The sequence below is a fragment of the Neomonachus schauinslandi genome, chromosome 7 (assembly GCF_002201575.2).
Source record: "Neomonachus schauinslandi chromosome 7, ASM220157v2, whole genome shotgun sequence".
Lineage (NCBI taxonomy): Eukaryota > Metazoa > Chordata > Mammalia > Carnivora > Phocidae > Neomonachus > Neomonachus schauinslandi.
Genome location: NC_058409.1, coordinates 26062948 through 26078964, shown reverse-complemented (window position 1 = coordinate 26078964; position 16017 = coordinate 26062948). Strand labels below are relative to the sequence as shown.

At 42.0% G+C, this 16017-nt stretch overlaps 1 protein-coding gene across 1 annotated transcript in view; it reads right to left on the bottom strand.

Moving 5' to 3' along the window:
- Positions 1-7319, bottom strand: part of SEC24A (SEC24 homolog A, COPII coat complex component) — a 67218-nt gene extending 59899 nt beyond the window's left edge. The window contains exon 1 of the mRNA XM_044916759.1: positions 6871-7319. Coding sequence (XP_044772694.1) covers positions 6871-6967 — 97 coding nt within the window. The 5' untranslated portion in view covers positions 6968-7319. The remainder of the gene's footprint in view (positions 1-6870) is intronic.
- Positions 7320-16017: the final 8698 nt, after the last annotated feature.

Sequence of the window (16017 nt, the reverse complement as noted above, 5' to 3'; positions counted from 1 at the left end):
AGAGTAAAGAGGCAAAGAAGCAACCAAGAGATTAAAATAAAAGCAGATGGCAGCACCTGGGTGGTTCAGTAGGTTGACAGTTTGACTTGATTTCAGCTCAGGTCTCAGTCTTGGGATCATGAGATCAAGCCCTGCGACCCGCTCTGCACTCTGCTTCTCCCTCTCCCTCTGCTCCTCCACCCTCTCTTTCTCAAAATAAATAAATAAATAAAATCTTTAGAATAAAAGTAGATGATTGCTACTTAATTACTCAAACAGCAGCTTCAGAATCAAAGAGATATAGGTTCTACCTTTGTAAATTCCTATTCTATAGCACTCAATGGGATCCCAGGATCTCCATTTGTAAAAGTGTCATATACTAGGGGTTCTCATGTACATCAGAAGAAACTTTACCAAGAAACCACTGATGTGTCAAAATGATTGATATATGGTGAAATCTAGCATGCAAAAATTAAAAAATACTTCTGTATACTATCCCAATGAATAAAAAATAAATTTTAATTTTTTAAAAGATTTTATTTATTCATTTGAGAGAGAGACAGAGAGACAGAGCACAAGCAGGGGGAGAGGGAGAGGGAGAAGCAGACTCCCCGCTGAGCTGGGACCCTGATGCCGGGCTTGATCCCAGGACCTGGAGATCATGACCTGAGCTGAAGGCAGACACTTAACCACCCAGGTGCCCCCAAAATAAATTTTAATTTTACAGTTTCTTCAAGAAAGCCTACTGAACAGTCACAAAAGCACAATGCATTAACTACCTCTTTCATGCAAATTTAACACTAAGGGGAAAAGATGTCGCCCAGAATGGTTTCCCCTAAAATTTCAAGCAAGAGAAAGACCTATGACTGTATTCTTAAGCAACTCATTCATTAATCCATTCAGTAAATACATATTGAGCTACTATTTGCCAGGGACAGTTTACATTTCCCATCTATCACACATGAATCCAACTGAATGACCAATTTAAATTAATTCAAGGCTCTCCAGAGTATGGTTCTATTAATTATAGTGCCATACATGGAAGTATAAATAAAAGAGAAAAGTAACCAAATATTCAAAAATATCACATTTGAGACAGCAGTATGTTCCTTAAACTTTGAAAAGTTCCTTCTTTTTGTGTATTTGTTTTTAAACACAACAGGTCTGAAGGATAAATTACCTACTGGGAAAAATTTTTTTTGATTCAGCACCTCACTCCACACATTAAATATATTCTGATCACTAAGAGAGCTGACCAAATGAAACTTTAAGTACAAAAAATGGATGCCACTGTATGAGTACAACTTGTGGGTCAGTCACTAAAAAATAACAGCTTTCAGAAAGCAATGCAAAGAGAAAAGCAAATGCAAGGAATCTTGGGGTAGGGGCAATTACAGGATCTGGAAGATGTTCATGAAATGTGATGTTGAGAAAAAAAAAAAGAAATGTGATGTTGAAATAGCAAAGAAACTGACTAAATACTAAAAAAAGTGAGGGTCAGGTCATATATTAATTATAATCCAAAAGAGAATAAGCCAGGAGGCAGTTTTGAAAAATGTAAACTTACTGTAATTATTTGCATCCACCTACACAAAGAAACCAAAGAGAAGGCTCTGATCCTTGATTCAGGGTCTAATTCACAGTGCTAGGTCCTGAGATTCAGAGGTAACAACCAGATAAACTGAGTAACAGTGGTTAAGACTGCCTAGGTTTGAATCTAGGTTCCACAACTTATTAGCTGTGTGACCTTGAACTAGTTCCTTGTCCACTCATCAATTTCCTTATCAGTACTTAACAGCTCTTACTCCACAGTCTTGTTGTGAGGATTAAATGAGATGTTGCGTATAATGCAACCTAGCACTGGGCATGGAATATGTAAACAATAAATATTAGTTCTTGGTTACTATATCTGTCTTTCAGGAACTTCCAGTCTATCAGCAGAGACAAACAAGAAGCTCAACACCCTAAGTTCTCATAGACATACACAAAGAGTTTATGGAAGTCCAAAGTTACTGCCCCTACTGAAAACATTAAAAGACCACAACAACCATTACCATAGACCACATGCCAATTTTATTCATAGCATGCTTTGATCATGACTAGAGACTTCCTATATCAAATACACAATCATAAACATCGTTTACATCATAGTGAAAATAAAAAAGACCTACATTTCTGTCATGCCTACAATAGATCACACAAGTCTAGCATTTATTTTTTTTTTTTTTAAAGATTTTATTTATTTGACAGAGACACAGCGAGACAGAGAACACAAGCAGGGGAATGGGAGAGGGAGAAGCAGGCTTCCCGCTGAGCAGGAAGCCCAACATGGGGCTCAATCCCAGGACCCTGGGTTCATGACCTGAGCTGAAGGCAAACATTTAATGACTGAGCCACCCAGGTGCCCCACAAGCCTAGCATTTAAACTGATGACCAAAAAACACCCCCCAATATATTCTATTGTTTTAGCTAATATTGTAAAAAAAAAAAAAAATACACTGAAAAATTCATCAGAAAAAAAAGGAGTTGGAAATGAGCTCTAATCTTGTATTAAGTGAATACATGTTTAGTGACTTAAATTGCAAAACACCCAATTCTAAAACTTCCATTCCATGAAACTGGTAACTCCTAAAATGTGCCTAACACCATGTGGAAAGTTGGAGAGAGGATGATGTGCAAAAGCAGATATCCTTGCTCTTACAGGATTTACAGTCTAGAGGGCAGAAAAGTATTATTTTATAAAATTACATACATTAGGGGCACTTGGGTGGCTCAGCTAACGGTTAAGTGTCTGTCTTCAGCTCAGGTCACAATCCCAGGGTCCTGGGATTAAGCCCCACATTGGTCTCCCTGTTCAGCGAGGAGTCTGCTTCACCCTCTCCCTCTGCCCCTCCACCTGCTCGTGTACTCGCTTGCTCTCTGTCTCAAATAAATAAAATATTTAAAAAATAAAAAATAAATAAAAATTTAAAAATTACATACATTAAACCAGGGATATCTGGGTGGGAGAGAGGGTGACAAATATCCTTCTGACCTCTACTCTATTTGGGAAAAAGTGAACATTACAAAAATATTACCAAAAATAAAATTAGTAAAACTACAGTTTCTAAATGCCTTGGCAAACTGATCCAAATAATCAAAAAACACAACTAATTAAAAGTGGGAGTCATGGGGCACCTGGATGGCTCAGCTGGTTAAACAGCCGACTTTCGGCTCAGGTCATGATCTCAGGGTCATGGGATGGAGCCCCATGTTGGGCTCTGCCCTCAGTGTGGAGTCGCTTGTCCCTCTCCCTCCGCCCCCTGCCAGAGCATGCGCACACACACACACTCTCTCTCTCAAATAAATAAAATTTTTTTAAAAAGTGGCAGTCATGAGGAGCACCAGCCTAGCTCAGTCAGTAGAGCATGGGACTCTTAATCTTGGGGTTGTGAATTTGAGCCCCACACTGGGTATAGAGATTACTAAAAAAAAAAAAAAAAAATTAAATCTTTAACAAAAAAAAGTGGGAGTCATGATTTGCCTTTAGCCTTATTACATACTAATGAGATGAAGATATGCCAGTTTATTTTTTTATTTACTTATTTTTTTAAAGATTTTATTTATTTGACAGAGAGAGACACAGAGAGGAACACAAGCAGGGGGAGTGGAAGAGGGAGAGGCAGGCCTCCCACTGAGTGGGGAGCCCGATGCGGGGCTCGATCGCAGAACGCTGGGATCATGACCTGAGCTGAAGGCAGGCGCTTAACGACTGAGCCACCCAGGCGCCCCGCCAGTTTATTTTTTTTTAAGATCTTATTTATTTATTTGAGAGAAGAGAGAATGAGAGAGAGCATGAGAGGGGGTTGGGTCAGAGGGAGAAGCAGACTCCCCACTGAGCAGGGAGCCCGATGCAGACTCGATGCAGAACTCGATCCCAGGACTCCAGGATCATGACCCGAGCCAAAGGCAGTCGCCCAACCAACTGAGCCACCCAGGCGCCCAAGATATGCCAGTTTAAATAGTCTTGCAGTTTCACTGTCAATTTTTGCAAAGAAAATATGTGTACACAAATCTATACAGACTTAGAAAAACCTGCCTAGGCAACCTTTAGATTGTAATGCAATGTAACAATCTACCACAGAAAAATATGTCTTGGTGTGTCAGAAATTACGTAATATAATGACACCATAAAATACCATAGGAAGTTACAGAAAAATGGAAAAGGTAACTATTCAGTCTTCTGATTACCTAAAAAATATCTGAATATTCAACTGAACTATAATATGTAATTTAAGAAAGCTACATTGGAAGGTATAGGCTTCCAGTTATGGAATGAGTAAGTCATACAGATGAAAGGTACAGCCAAGAAATATAGTCAGTGGTGTTATAATAGGGTTGTATGGTGACAGATGGTAGCTACACTTGCAGTAAGAACAGCAAGTAGAGAAGTCCAATCAGTACTGTTGTATACCGGAAATTAATTTAACATTGTGTTAACTACAATTTTAAAAAGCTACATAAACAAGTGCCTGGGTGTCTCAGTCAGTTAAGCATCTAACTCTTGATTTCAGCTCCAGTCATGATCTCAGGGTCACGAGATGGAGCCCCTGGCAGGACTCTGTGCTCACCTGGAAGTCTGCTGGAGATTCTCTCTACCCCTCTTCCTCTGTCATTCCCCTGGCTCACACTCAGGTGCACTTGCGCAAGCTCACTCACTCACTCTCTCCCTTCCTCCCCAAAATAAATAAATAAATATTAAAAAAATAAAAATAAAAAGCTACATTAAATCTACAGTATGAGTACGTAAGGAGCAATAACTGCCCTGAAAGAGTTAACCAATAAAATCAGATTTCAGCACTGAACTTTTTTTTTCACCTTCTAGAAAAATACCCTCTCCAATTTTCCACCGCATCCCTACTGTTTTTATTATTAGTGGGATGAACAACAAAGAAACCCAGTACAGGCCATCAGCCATTTTACTGAGACTAATTCTATAAAAGCTTTAGAAATAGGGATTATAAAGACTTTCAAAACTGTATCTTCAAAAGGCTATTTGTAGTCTTAGGATTTCCTTTTCTAAGTGAATCCTCAATTGGCTCTGGGCAACGTGTATACAGGGACTGTTTTCTTTTACATTCCCAAGGACACAATTTAGAAAGTGTGCAACAAATGTCTGTTGGACATGATCAAATCAAGAGTGACAAATTTTTGTATACTACATAGCAGTGGCTAACTTCCTTTAGTATTTCAAAATTATCACAACTACACTTATATATAAACTTACAAGCATATTTGCAGGATTTGCCATTTAAAGCTCATGTAAAATTGCAATTTATAGATTATAAGAAAAAGCCATAGCCATATGACTTTTTTTTTTCCCTAAGGATACAGAAGTTTATTGAATACACTGCAAGAGAGCAGCAGGCAGGACAGGAGAGGAGAGGCTGTCTGCAACCATATGACATCTTAAGGGTTTTTTTTGCCTTACAGTGAAAGTCTTATAATCATTTCATCCTCAGTGTAAATGTTACTAAATAGCCTAGAATCAAATAAAGTTTACATAATCTGTTACCACAAATATGAGAAAGAGGGGTGCCTGGGTGGCTCAGTCGTTAAGCGTCTGCCTTCAGCTCAGATCATGAACCCAGGGTCCTGGGATCGAGCCCCGCATCGGGCTCCCTGCTCCACGGGAAGCCCGCTTCTCCCTCTCCCTCTCCCACTCCCCCTACTTGTGTTCCCTCTCTCGCTGTGTCTCTCTCTCTCTCAAATAAATAAATAAAATCTTAAAAAAAAAAAAAAACAAATATGAGAAAGAACAATTCATTTGACTTAACACCATTACTGTGCTGACACTTATTCTTGCTTCTGCCTACATACCTGCCTACTCAGACATTTTTAAAAGTCTTTTAGAGCCTTCTTTGTAAAGAAAACACTAGTCTTCTCTAAAAACAATGTAAATTAGGTATTTGAGTCACTGGCTAGTTTCCCGAACTTCACAAAAATCTTAGATTACAATGGGCAATTTAAGTATATTAGTTTTATTCTACTAGTTTTGTTTCGATGAGCCAAAGATTTATTGGTAAATCAGTAATCTGGCAAGATATTGGGAAAAATCTTTTTCTAATATAACAATTATAGTAAGTTTAGCAAATCGCAACGTAGGACAATTTAAAGACTCCTAGAAGAGGCATAAAACTCTCACACCAAGTGAGAAAGTGTAGTGCCACATGTACACTCTCGACGGAGGTTCAGAGCTGTATCCAACCACTTTTCTAAGTGAGTAAAGACCTCTGGAAATCAAACAGGAGATCGTCCCCTATTATTTGGTTCTTCAAAGGTGAAAAACTGAACAGATGGCCTAAGTACAATTCGCGTAAGGTTCTGGGAGACACGAGCAGGCCTTAAAGGGGACTGCCAAAAGCACAATCATTCATTTATCTCCACAAATTCAGACTGGGTACGCCCCCACCCCACCCCACCCCACCCCACCTCAGGCCCTGTGGAACTGAAATCAATCAGTCCCTGAGCTCTGCTCTCTGGAAGACAGGGTGAAGTGGCAAGGAGGGGGAAAGCACATAAACAGGCACTATGAGTCTTGCATGCGAGTACTGAGGTATGCACCGAATCTGTATCTTTCACCCATGTATACCCAGCGTGTCTTATTCAGCAAGCGCTCATTAATTGTTCACTGAACCCATGAATAAATAAATATGAGACACTTAAGACGAGCTCGGAGTTGCGGCTGCATATTCGCGGCGGTCTCCTTGGCCCAGGTGCCCACCACCACCCGCTCATTTGCCCGGCCGGGAGTTCACCCTCTCCTGTCGCCACAGGCAACGGCAATAACCAAAGGTCAGCTTGAGCCCGGGCCCAGGCCACGCCAGCCGCCCGCCCCCGGGCGGTACTTACCGTTGGTGTAGAGAGACCCCGAGGCCGAGGAGGCCCCGTTCTGGGCCTGCAGGCCGGCTGGGGCGCCGCCGGAGGCCGGTATCCCCGGCTGGGACATGACGACGGTGCGCGTCGGGGTTGGAAGGGAATGGTCGGGGTCTGCGACAGCGCCAAACGAAGAGCTGAGAGACGACTGCTAGAAGCGGAGGGAAGGAACCACCGACTCAGGACTGAGGCGAGGAGGAGAGAGGGCGGCGCATCATGCCCTAGGCATGGCGCGGCATTCTTCCCAGCCCGCGAGCGGCCACGGCTTGGCCTGGGAGCTGAGGCTTGGAAGTCGGACCGGTGGGGCCGAGAACGCCGGGCTGGACGGCGGCAGCCTAACGAGAGAGAAGAGAGGCCCCGGCCGGAAGTGCCTGTCAGCCGCTGGCCGCGCAGGCGCAATCGGGACACGTGGCACTTCCGGCTCCGGGCTCGCCGCCGCTACCGCGATCGCGACGCTCTCTTCTCCCCTCGGAGCGGCCCAGAGGCCACCTGACAGCTCAGGGTGTCCCAGCCCGAAGGACCGTGCTCGACCTCGCCTGCCACGTCACTGAGTCTTACCGTCGGCCGGAAGTGGCGTGTGTCACTGCTACGGAAATCCCCGCCGTAATGAACGTCATCTCGCGGGCAGGGCCAGAATCTGAGGGCAGGCAGGGCTTCAGTAGTCACTTTCGAGGGGTGGGACTGACAGTTCCGCTCCTGGCGTTTGTGAAGATTACCTGAGACGACAGACGTCATCGTCCTCTCTTGAGACTATATCTCTGGTAGCCGAACTGATGAATATTCATCGCAGTATTTCATTTCACATTTCATCATATTCCAGGTGTAAACTGGAGGGTTTTATTTTTTTTTAAAGGGGTTATTATGTACGTGTGTTAAAAGTGTAATCAAATCGAGGAGGAAGCCTTTGTTTTTTGACTGGACGACTCAGAACTAATTTTAATTTTGAAACTCGCTGATTCATAGCATAGTCATGTGAAAGTTCATTAACATCACGTTGAACAGCAGGTTTAAATGGCAGTTTTAGTTCCTCTTCTAAGAGTTTACAGTAAGGTAAAACATTCAAACTTCCTTTCTGGGCAAGTAGACTTTTTTTTTCCCAAGTAGACTTTTTTTTTACTTTTGAGGCTAAGGGGAGGTAGAAACCGGAGTGATAGGATAGTACAGTTAATTGATGATCTCCTTAACCATTTTAGCTACCTTCATTCTACTTAGGTTTTTCCTGCCCTGAGCTGATGACAAAGTTCTTCTTTAAACTGAAGATTTGTTCTGTTGATTAAAACATCATGCCAAGGGTGCCTGGGTTGCTCAGTCAGTTAAGTCTCTGCCTTTGGCTCAAGTCATGATCCCAAGGTCCTGGGATTGAGCTCCATATCGGACTCCCTTCTCAAGGGGGAGTCTGCTTCTCCCTCTCCCTCTGCCTCTCCTCCCTACTTGTGTTTTCTCTCTCTCAAGTAAACAAATCTTTTTTTTAAAAATGTCATGGGAAAGGTTTTGCAACTGGTGAAGGGTGAAGTAGATCTTAATTCATTTAATATCAAATACCTACTATGAAATACTGTATTTATACTGTATAATGTTATATTACATAATCATTAGAGCAAGAGTTAAACCACTGTGTCAGACCTGAAAAGCAAACAGTAAAAATTCAAATAACTAAGGGTTAAATTTTATCCTAACCCTGTTTTTATCATTTGCCTCAGAACCTTACTGAAAATGTATTTGCCCTTTTGGTGTTAAACAATTAAACTCCTTTGCACAAGATACAAGTACGAAGATTTCCTTAGGATGAAGATGATACTTTTTTTTTTTAAGATTTTATTTATTTATTTGACAGAGAGAGACACAGTGAGGGAAGGAACACAAGCAGGGGGAGTGGGAGAGGGAGAGAGAAGCAGGCTTCCCGCCGAGCAGGGAGCCCGATGTGGGGCTTGATCCTAGGACCCTGGGATCATGACCTGAGCCAAAGGCAAACGCTTAGCAACTGAGCCACCCAGGTGCCCCTGAAAGATGATACTTTTAGTCAAACTGTTTCCCCATAACAAAATCCCAAATCATATATCCCAAGAACACTTAAAAATATAAGCAACACAAGCCTCTAAATGTTTTAAAAGAAAACAGACCTCAGAAAGAAACTAACTTCCTGAGGTCAGACAGAAAATCACTGTCACTCTTCAAAGGGGAAGATGCTTAGACCTGGTCTCAAACTTGCCGTAGTTTAATTTTTTTTTCTTTTTTTTTTTAACGCAACTCCTTAATTGGTTTATTGACCTTGGCACAGGAGTTTGATTTGGTTAAATCAAGCTTTCTTTGGACTTTGTTCTGTTGAAGCAATATCTGTGTGTTCAGAGGGGAAAAAAACTAATAGGATTAGCCATTTTAAAACATAAATCATGGGGTGCCTGGGTGGCTCAGATGGTTACGCGTCTGCCTTCGGCTCAGGTCATGATCCTGGGGTCCTGGGATGGAGTCCCGCATCGGGCTCCCTACTCAGCGGGGAGCCTGCTTCTCCCTCTGCCTCTCTCTCTCTCTGTCTCTTATGAATAAATAAATAAAATCTTAAAAAGAAAAAAACATAAATCATGGTTGGTTAAATAAGGTTAAATAGGGGTGTCTGGGTGGCTCAGATGGTTAAGCGTCTGCCTTCGGCTCAGGTCATGATCCAGATCCCGTGGTCCTGGCTGGGATCGAGCCCCGTGTCCAGCTCCCTGCTCTGCAGGAAGCCTACTTCTCCCTCTATCGCTCCCCCTGCTTGTGTTCTCTCTCTGGCTGTCTATCAAATAAATAAAATCTTTAAAAAGAAAACAAAAACTGTCTTTAAAAAAATAAATACGGTTAAATAATAATATGCTAGTAAGTAAATACTGCTTTTTATAAAATTTGTCCCCTCCTCCCTCCCCCCCCCAGTGTTGTTATTATTCCCCAAAAAACTATGGTTAAGTCTTTTCAGGTGTTTTTTACATTTTCAACATAGTTTTAAAATATTGAGGAGAAAAGCAGCATTTGTCATCTGCCCACCCTCAGAGACAATAGGAAATTAAGTTTAAGGAATTGAGGTGAGACAGCATAGTTAAAAACTTAATTGTCTTTTTAAGTGTCATCCACACATTGTCAAATCCTTCTCTGACTTCTTGAAGTGTGACTACCTATCAAGGAAAAATTATTAGTGCTATTACCAGTTGTTAAGGGTATTGATCTTTTTAGTTAACTACCTGTATCTATCCTACAGTACCATACATTTTTCTAAACTAATGTCAATAATATATTCTACCTTTTTATCCTTGTTTTCCAGAACAACAGGACCCTTCTGCCACAGATACACCCTTCATATGTGTATGTATCAGATTTTCTGTACATTATTTTCAAAGCCTTCAACCCTACTTAAGATCATAAACAAACAAAAAAACAAATGACACTCCAGAGTCTCAGCAAGGAGACAGCACTATACAAAGAATGGTCCATTAAAGTTGATTATTTATTTTAGACCCAAAGAGGTAGACAGGCATTCCTAATAATATTTGCTGACATGCAGAAGTAGACTCAGGCTCACACACTAGGGCCCCTTTGCCTGCCTGCTCATCACTGTTGAATTGTCAGCTGATAAACTGGAACAATTCTGTTTACTTTTCAGAATGGGGGAATTATTTTAGGTCCTTTAATCATTTAAAAATGTGTTCTAGGGGCGCCTGGGTGGCTCAGTCATTAGGTGTCTGCCTTTGGCTCAGGTCATGATCCCAGGGTCCTGGGATCAAGCCCCGCATCGGGCTCCCTGCTCTGCGGGAAGCCTGCTTCTCCCTCTCCCACTCTCCCTGCCTGTGTTCCCTCTCTCGCTGTGTCTCTCTCTGTCAAATAAATAAATAAAATCTTTTTAAAAAAATAAAAAAATAAAAATAAATAAAAATGTGTTCTATGTCAAACCAAAAAAAAGGTTTCAATTACAAACAACAGGTTTGTTCTGAAACTCTTGTGACTCCATTTTAAGAACAGTTCCTTAGGCCTCATTTGCCTCTGGCAGGACATCTGTTTGTATCTAAAGTCAGTAGCTCCAAAGCTACATCACAAGAACACTCCTCTCACACCAAGCCAGCAAATCCCATGTTTTCTTTGAAAACTTTTCATCTTTATGTAGTTCTTGCCATTCTCACCACCCACTGGTTAATTTTCATCATCTTGCAGTGGAACTCCTGGGATAGCCTTTCTGGTTTGCCTCTCTCCAATCCATCCTACATGTTGAACTGAGAGCTCCTAAATACTTATTCTGTCTTTATTTTCCTTTACCCCAACACCTGTAATTGCTCCCTGTGCCTGTTCCATCAAGTTTCTGTGCATGGCTTTTCTCATCTCGTACTGAGTAAAATCCAAAGTCCTACTCAACCTTTAAAGTCCCACATGACCTAGCCCTACTACCTCTCTTCATCTTCCACACTCTCTCACTCACTCCACTGCACACACACTTGCTGTTTCTCTACCTACCCAACCACAAGCCTGCCGTTTACGCTTGCTTACTTCTTATCCCTCAGTGCTCTTCCCCAAGATACACAGGTGGCTCAGTCTCTCACCCCTTCAGCCTTTATTCAGGTTAACTTATTGTTTACCCCTTCTCTGAACACCCCATACAATAGCTTACCCTCCCTGCTCACTCTAACCCTCTTATCTTGCTTATTACTTTTTTTCATAGCACCTCTCATCATTGTTAAGTGCTTAGGGCTATGTTTACCTTTCTTCAGTGGGATAAAATTCTATACATATCCTGCCCATTCTAAGGTATTTTTTTTTTATTTCATATGTGTCTCATTGTTTAGACTGTCAGAGAGTAGAGACCAAGGATCTGTCCTTTTCACATCTGTATTCTCAGCACTTGACTTGGGGCCTCACCTTTAACAGGTGTTCGTTAAATGTTTTTGAATGAATGAATTTAAAGTGTCATCTTTTCCCATCTTCTGACTATTTTGCCTCTCATCAACTCACTACTACAAGTTCATATTTCAAGTATAGCTAAGCCACATTACTAGCACTTGTTTCTAAATTATGTCTTTAATTCTTTTAGGTTCTTTTTTTTTAGATTTTTTTAGGGGTGCCTGGGTGGCTCAGTCGTTAAGCGTCTGCCTTCGGCTCAGGTCATGATTCCAGGACCCTGGGATCGAGCCTCGCATCGGGCTCCCTGCTCGGCGGGGGGTCTGCTTCTCCCTCTTCTGCTCCCCCTGCTTGTGTTCCCTCTCTCGCTGTGTCTCTCTCTGTCAAATAAATAAATAAATAAATCTTTAAAAATATATATATATTTTTAAAAATTTGACAGAGCGAGCACAAGTGGGGGGAGAGGAGGGGAGTAGCAGAGGGAGAGGGAGAAGCAGGCTCCCCACTGAGCAGGGAGCTCGATCCCAGGACTCTGGGATCATGACCTGAGCCGAAGGCCGATGCTTAACCAACTGAGCCATCCAGGCACCCCTAATTCTTTTAGGTTCTTAACTATTATGCTACATTGTATCCCATCTGATATAGACCTAATAGTGTAATTTGTCAGGCCCCATCTGCCTGAAAGTACAAAATCAAATGCCAATTCATTTTCCTTTTCTAACCCCAAATACCTCCCTCTGTCCCTACACCCTCTACAAACACCCTAGCATCACAGTATCAGAGATGCACCTTCTACTCTAAAACCCATCTTTTCATCATATTTTCTGCTGAATGACCTCACCAGTTCCTTCATTTGTTGATTAATTAATTTATTCAACAAATATCAAGTGCCTTCCTTATGCCAGGTACTTGCTAAGCACCAGCAAAAACAGAACAGGACAGACAAGGTCTCTTCCTACTGTGAATTTTACAGTGGAGGAAACAAAAGAAAAATGTATATAAATATATATTTTTAAGTTTAAAATTTGGTCAGTGCTATTGAAGTATTGGTACTGAGACAGAGAATAGCAAGTAAGAGCCTGATTTGGTTAGGATGGTCAGGACGAGAGGTGACATTTAAGTTGTGATCCAAAGGATGAGAAAGCTGCTATACAGAGAGAGAAAATGGGAAGAAGAAGGGCTCTAGCCAAAGGGAACAGCACCTACAAAATGCAGAGGCAGGAATGAGCTTGCTATAGTGAGCAAGGCAGAATGGCAAGAGATAAGATTGGAGAAGTAGAGGGGGCCAGAGCAATAAGTCTTGTAAGGCATTGTAAGGAGTTAGGCCTTGGGAAGCAGTTGAAGAGTTGTAAAGAAGGGAGTAATTTGATCCAATTCATGCTTTAAGATGAATGCATGTTAAAAAAAATCCGGGGGGGGCACCTGGATGGCTCAGTTGGTTAAGTGTCTGCCTTCGACTCAGGTCATGATACCAGGGGCTCCCTGCTCAGTGGGGAGTCTGCTTCTCCCTCCCTCTGCCTCTTCCCTAGCTTGTGTGTGCTCTTGCTCTCTCTCTCACTCACTCTCTCAAATAAATAAATAAAATCTTTAAAGAAAATAAAAAAATCTGGGGTGCCTGGCTGGCTCAGTGGGTGGAGCATGCAACTCTAGATCTTGGGCTGGTGACTTTGAGCCCCATGTTGGGCCTAAAGCTTACTTAAAAAAAAAAAATCCAACAGCTGTGATGATAATTGATTGCAGGGAGAAGAATGGAGTTGTTGCAGTAAACCAGGCCAGCGATGCCAGTAATCTGCAGTGAGGTTGTTATAGTGGAAATAAAAGTAATCCAAGTTAAAATTCTGGACTTTGATATCTCCTTTATTTTTGCTACTAACATGCCATCAATCATGACATCTTATAGGTTCCAATGTTTATAGTTTCTCACACACAACTCCGTATTTCCCTGTTCCCAACCCAGGCCTATGTTACCATTCACCTACATGACTGGAGCAGCTTCATTTCTTTTTTTTTTTTTAAAGATTTTATTTATTTATTTGACAGAGAGAGACACAGCGAGAGAGGGAACACAAGCAGGGGGAGTGGGAGAGGGAGAAGCAGGCTTCCCGCAGAGCAGAGAGCCCGATGTGGGGCTCGATCCCAGAACCCTGGGATCATGACCTGAGCCGAAGGCAGACGCTTAACGACTGAGCCACCCAGGCGCCCCAGCAGCTTCATTTCTGATCTTGATTTTCAGTCAAGCTGTTCCAATACAACTCACACACTGTGGCCAGAGCAAACTTTCAAAAACTACACTGAATATGTTCTGGCTCTACTTGAAACCCTCAAGAGGCTCTATAGTTTAGGAGCCAAGGTCCCCAGCAGTCCAGCCCAAACCTACCCAGTCAAATCATAATACTTGTATGGTGCTTTTCCCATCTCTCTCCCTTTGTGTGTATTATTCTCTCTTATACCATCCCTACTGGATATTAAACCCCATTTTACCAACACAGGAACTCTAAGTGGCTAGTGATATTAGAAGCATAGCCTGTGGGGGCGCCTGTGTGGCTCAGTCGTTAAGCGTCTGCCTTCGGCTCAGGTCATGATCCCAGGGTCCTGGGATCGAGCCCCGCATCGGGCTCCCTGCTCTGCCGAGAAGTCTGCTTCTCCCTCTCCCGCTCCCCCTGCTTCTGTTCCCTCTCTCGCTGTGTCTCTCTCTGTTAAATAAATAAATAAAATCTTACAAAAAAAAAAGAAGCATAGTCTGTGGCTAGAGGTTGTCCTCTTATCTATTATATTTTAGTAAAAATGCACCCATTAAAATTCAGAATTTAAAATACTTAATTACATGGTAAAGCATCTATAACAAATGTTTTGAATTTTAAATGTTTTATAAAACCATGTATAGTATGATTATAATCTAATAAAAGTGATTTATCTGTAAGGTGAGACTGGGGGTGATTTTTGTTTGCATGAGGTATTTTTCTGGATTTCCCAAACTTTTTACAGTTAATATGTATTACTTTTATAACAACAATCACCAAAAAAAATGGGGGGAAATATGCTATGTAGCCTTTAAGACTCTCCTCAAACACTGGCATCACCGGCCTCTTCGCTCCCTCACCACCACCACCATCATTTTGTACATTATCATCCTCTCTTCCCCTACCTTCTTTGAGAGTTAGGTGTGACTTAACACATTTCTCTGCCCAACTGAAAGGTCCTTGAGTAAAGACACTATGTCTTGCTTATTGTCACAACCCTCCATTCCTAGCCATTTTACAATTTGTTGCTGAAGCCAGGAGTTTAGATTTTTTAAGGCTGACTAAAATGCCAGCAATATCAGGAAAAAAAAGGCTATCCAGGATAAGAGCTATAATTTTGGAGTCCAGTGAAGTAGTCCTTTGACTACTTAAAAGCAATGGTTAAACCTGTTAACCTCAGGGGTGCCTGGGTGGTTCAGTGGGTTGAGCATCAGACTCTTGATTTCAGGGTCATGGGATCAAGCCCCATGTTGGGCTGCGCACTGGAGCATGGCACCTGCTTGGAATTCTCCCTCTCCTTCTCCCTTTGCCCCTCCCCGCTTGCATGCTCCCTTTGTCTCTCTACAACTTAAAAAAAAAAAATTTTTTTTTTAAACCTGTTAACCTTAAAAATAAAACCGTTAGGGCGCCTGGGTGGCTCAGCTGTTGAGCGTCTGCCTTCGGCTCGGGTCATGATCCCAGGGTCCTGGGATCAAGTCCCACATCGGGCTCCCTGCTCGGCGGGAGGCCTGCTTCTCCCTCTCCCACTCCCCCTGCTTGTGTTCCTGCTCTCACTATCTCTCTCTGTCAAATAAATAAATAAAAATCTTTAAAAAAAATAAAATAAAACCGTTATTTTGCTAGGAAAAAAAAAGGTCTATTCTGAAATAGCAGAGAATTGCATTTCCAGACACACACGCTAGGGCTCTGCAAGTCTAGAGAACAAAGGTGAGGACCACTCTTTATAGAGGAATGCCTAAGTTGAGAGGCCTTTGTTACAAAAAAACGCCCATTGGAATAAACTGGGAGTTCTAAGTGTAGTGGCTTTTCACTGGCTGAGTTGTGACAGTCTCTCATTGGCTGGGCTGCTGCTGGTTGAAGAAATTCTTTCCTCCTGCTATGGTAGTAAAATAGTCTTTTTCCTATGGGGAATGCAAGGGGTCTGCAATGAAGGAAGAGTGGTAGGGTATAAGAGCTCCCATTTCTGGCTCCTGACTCCATTTTACTATATATATATATATATATATATATATATATATATATATATATATAT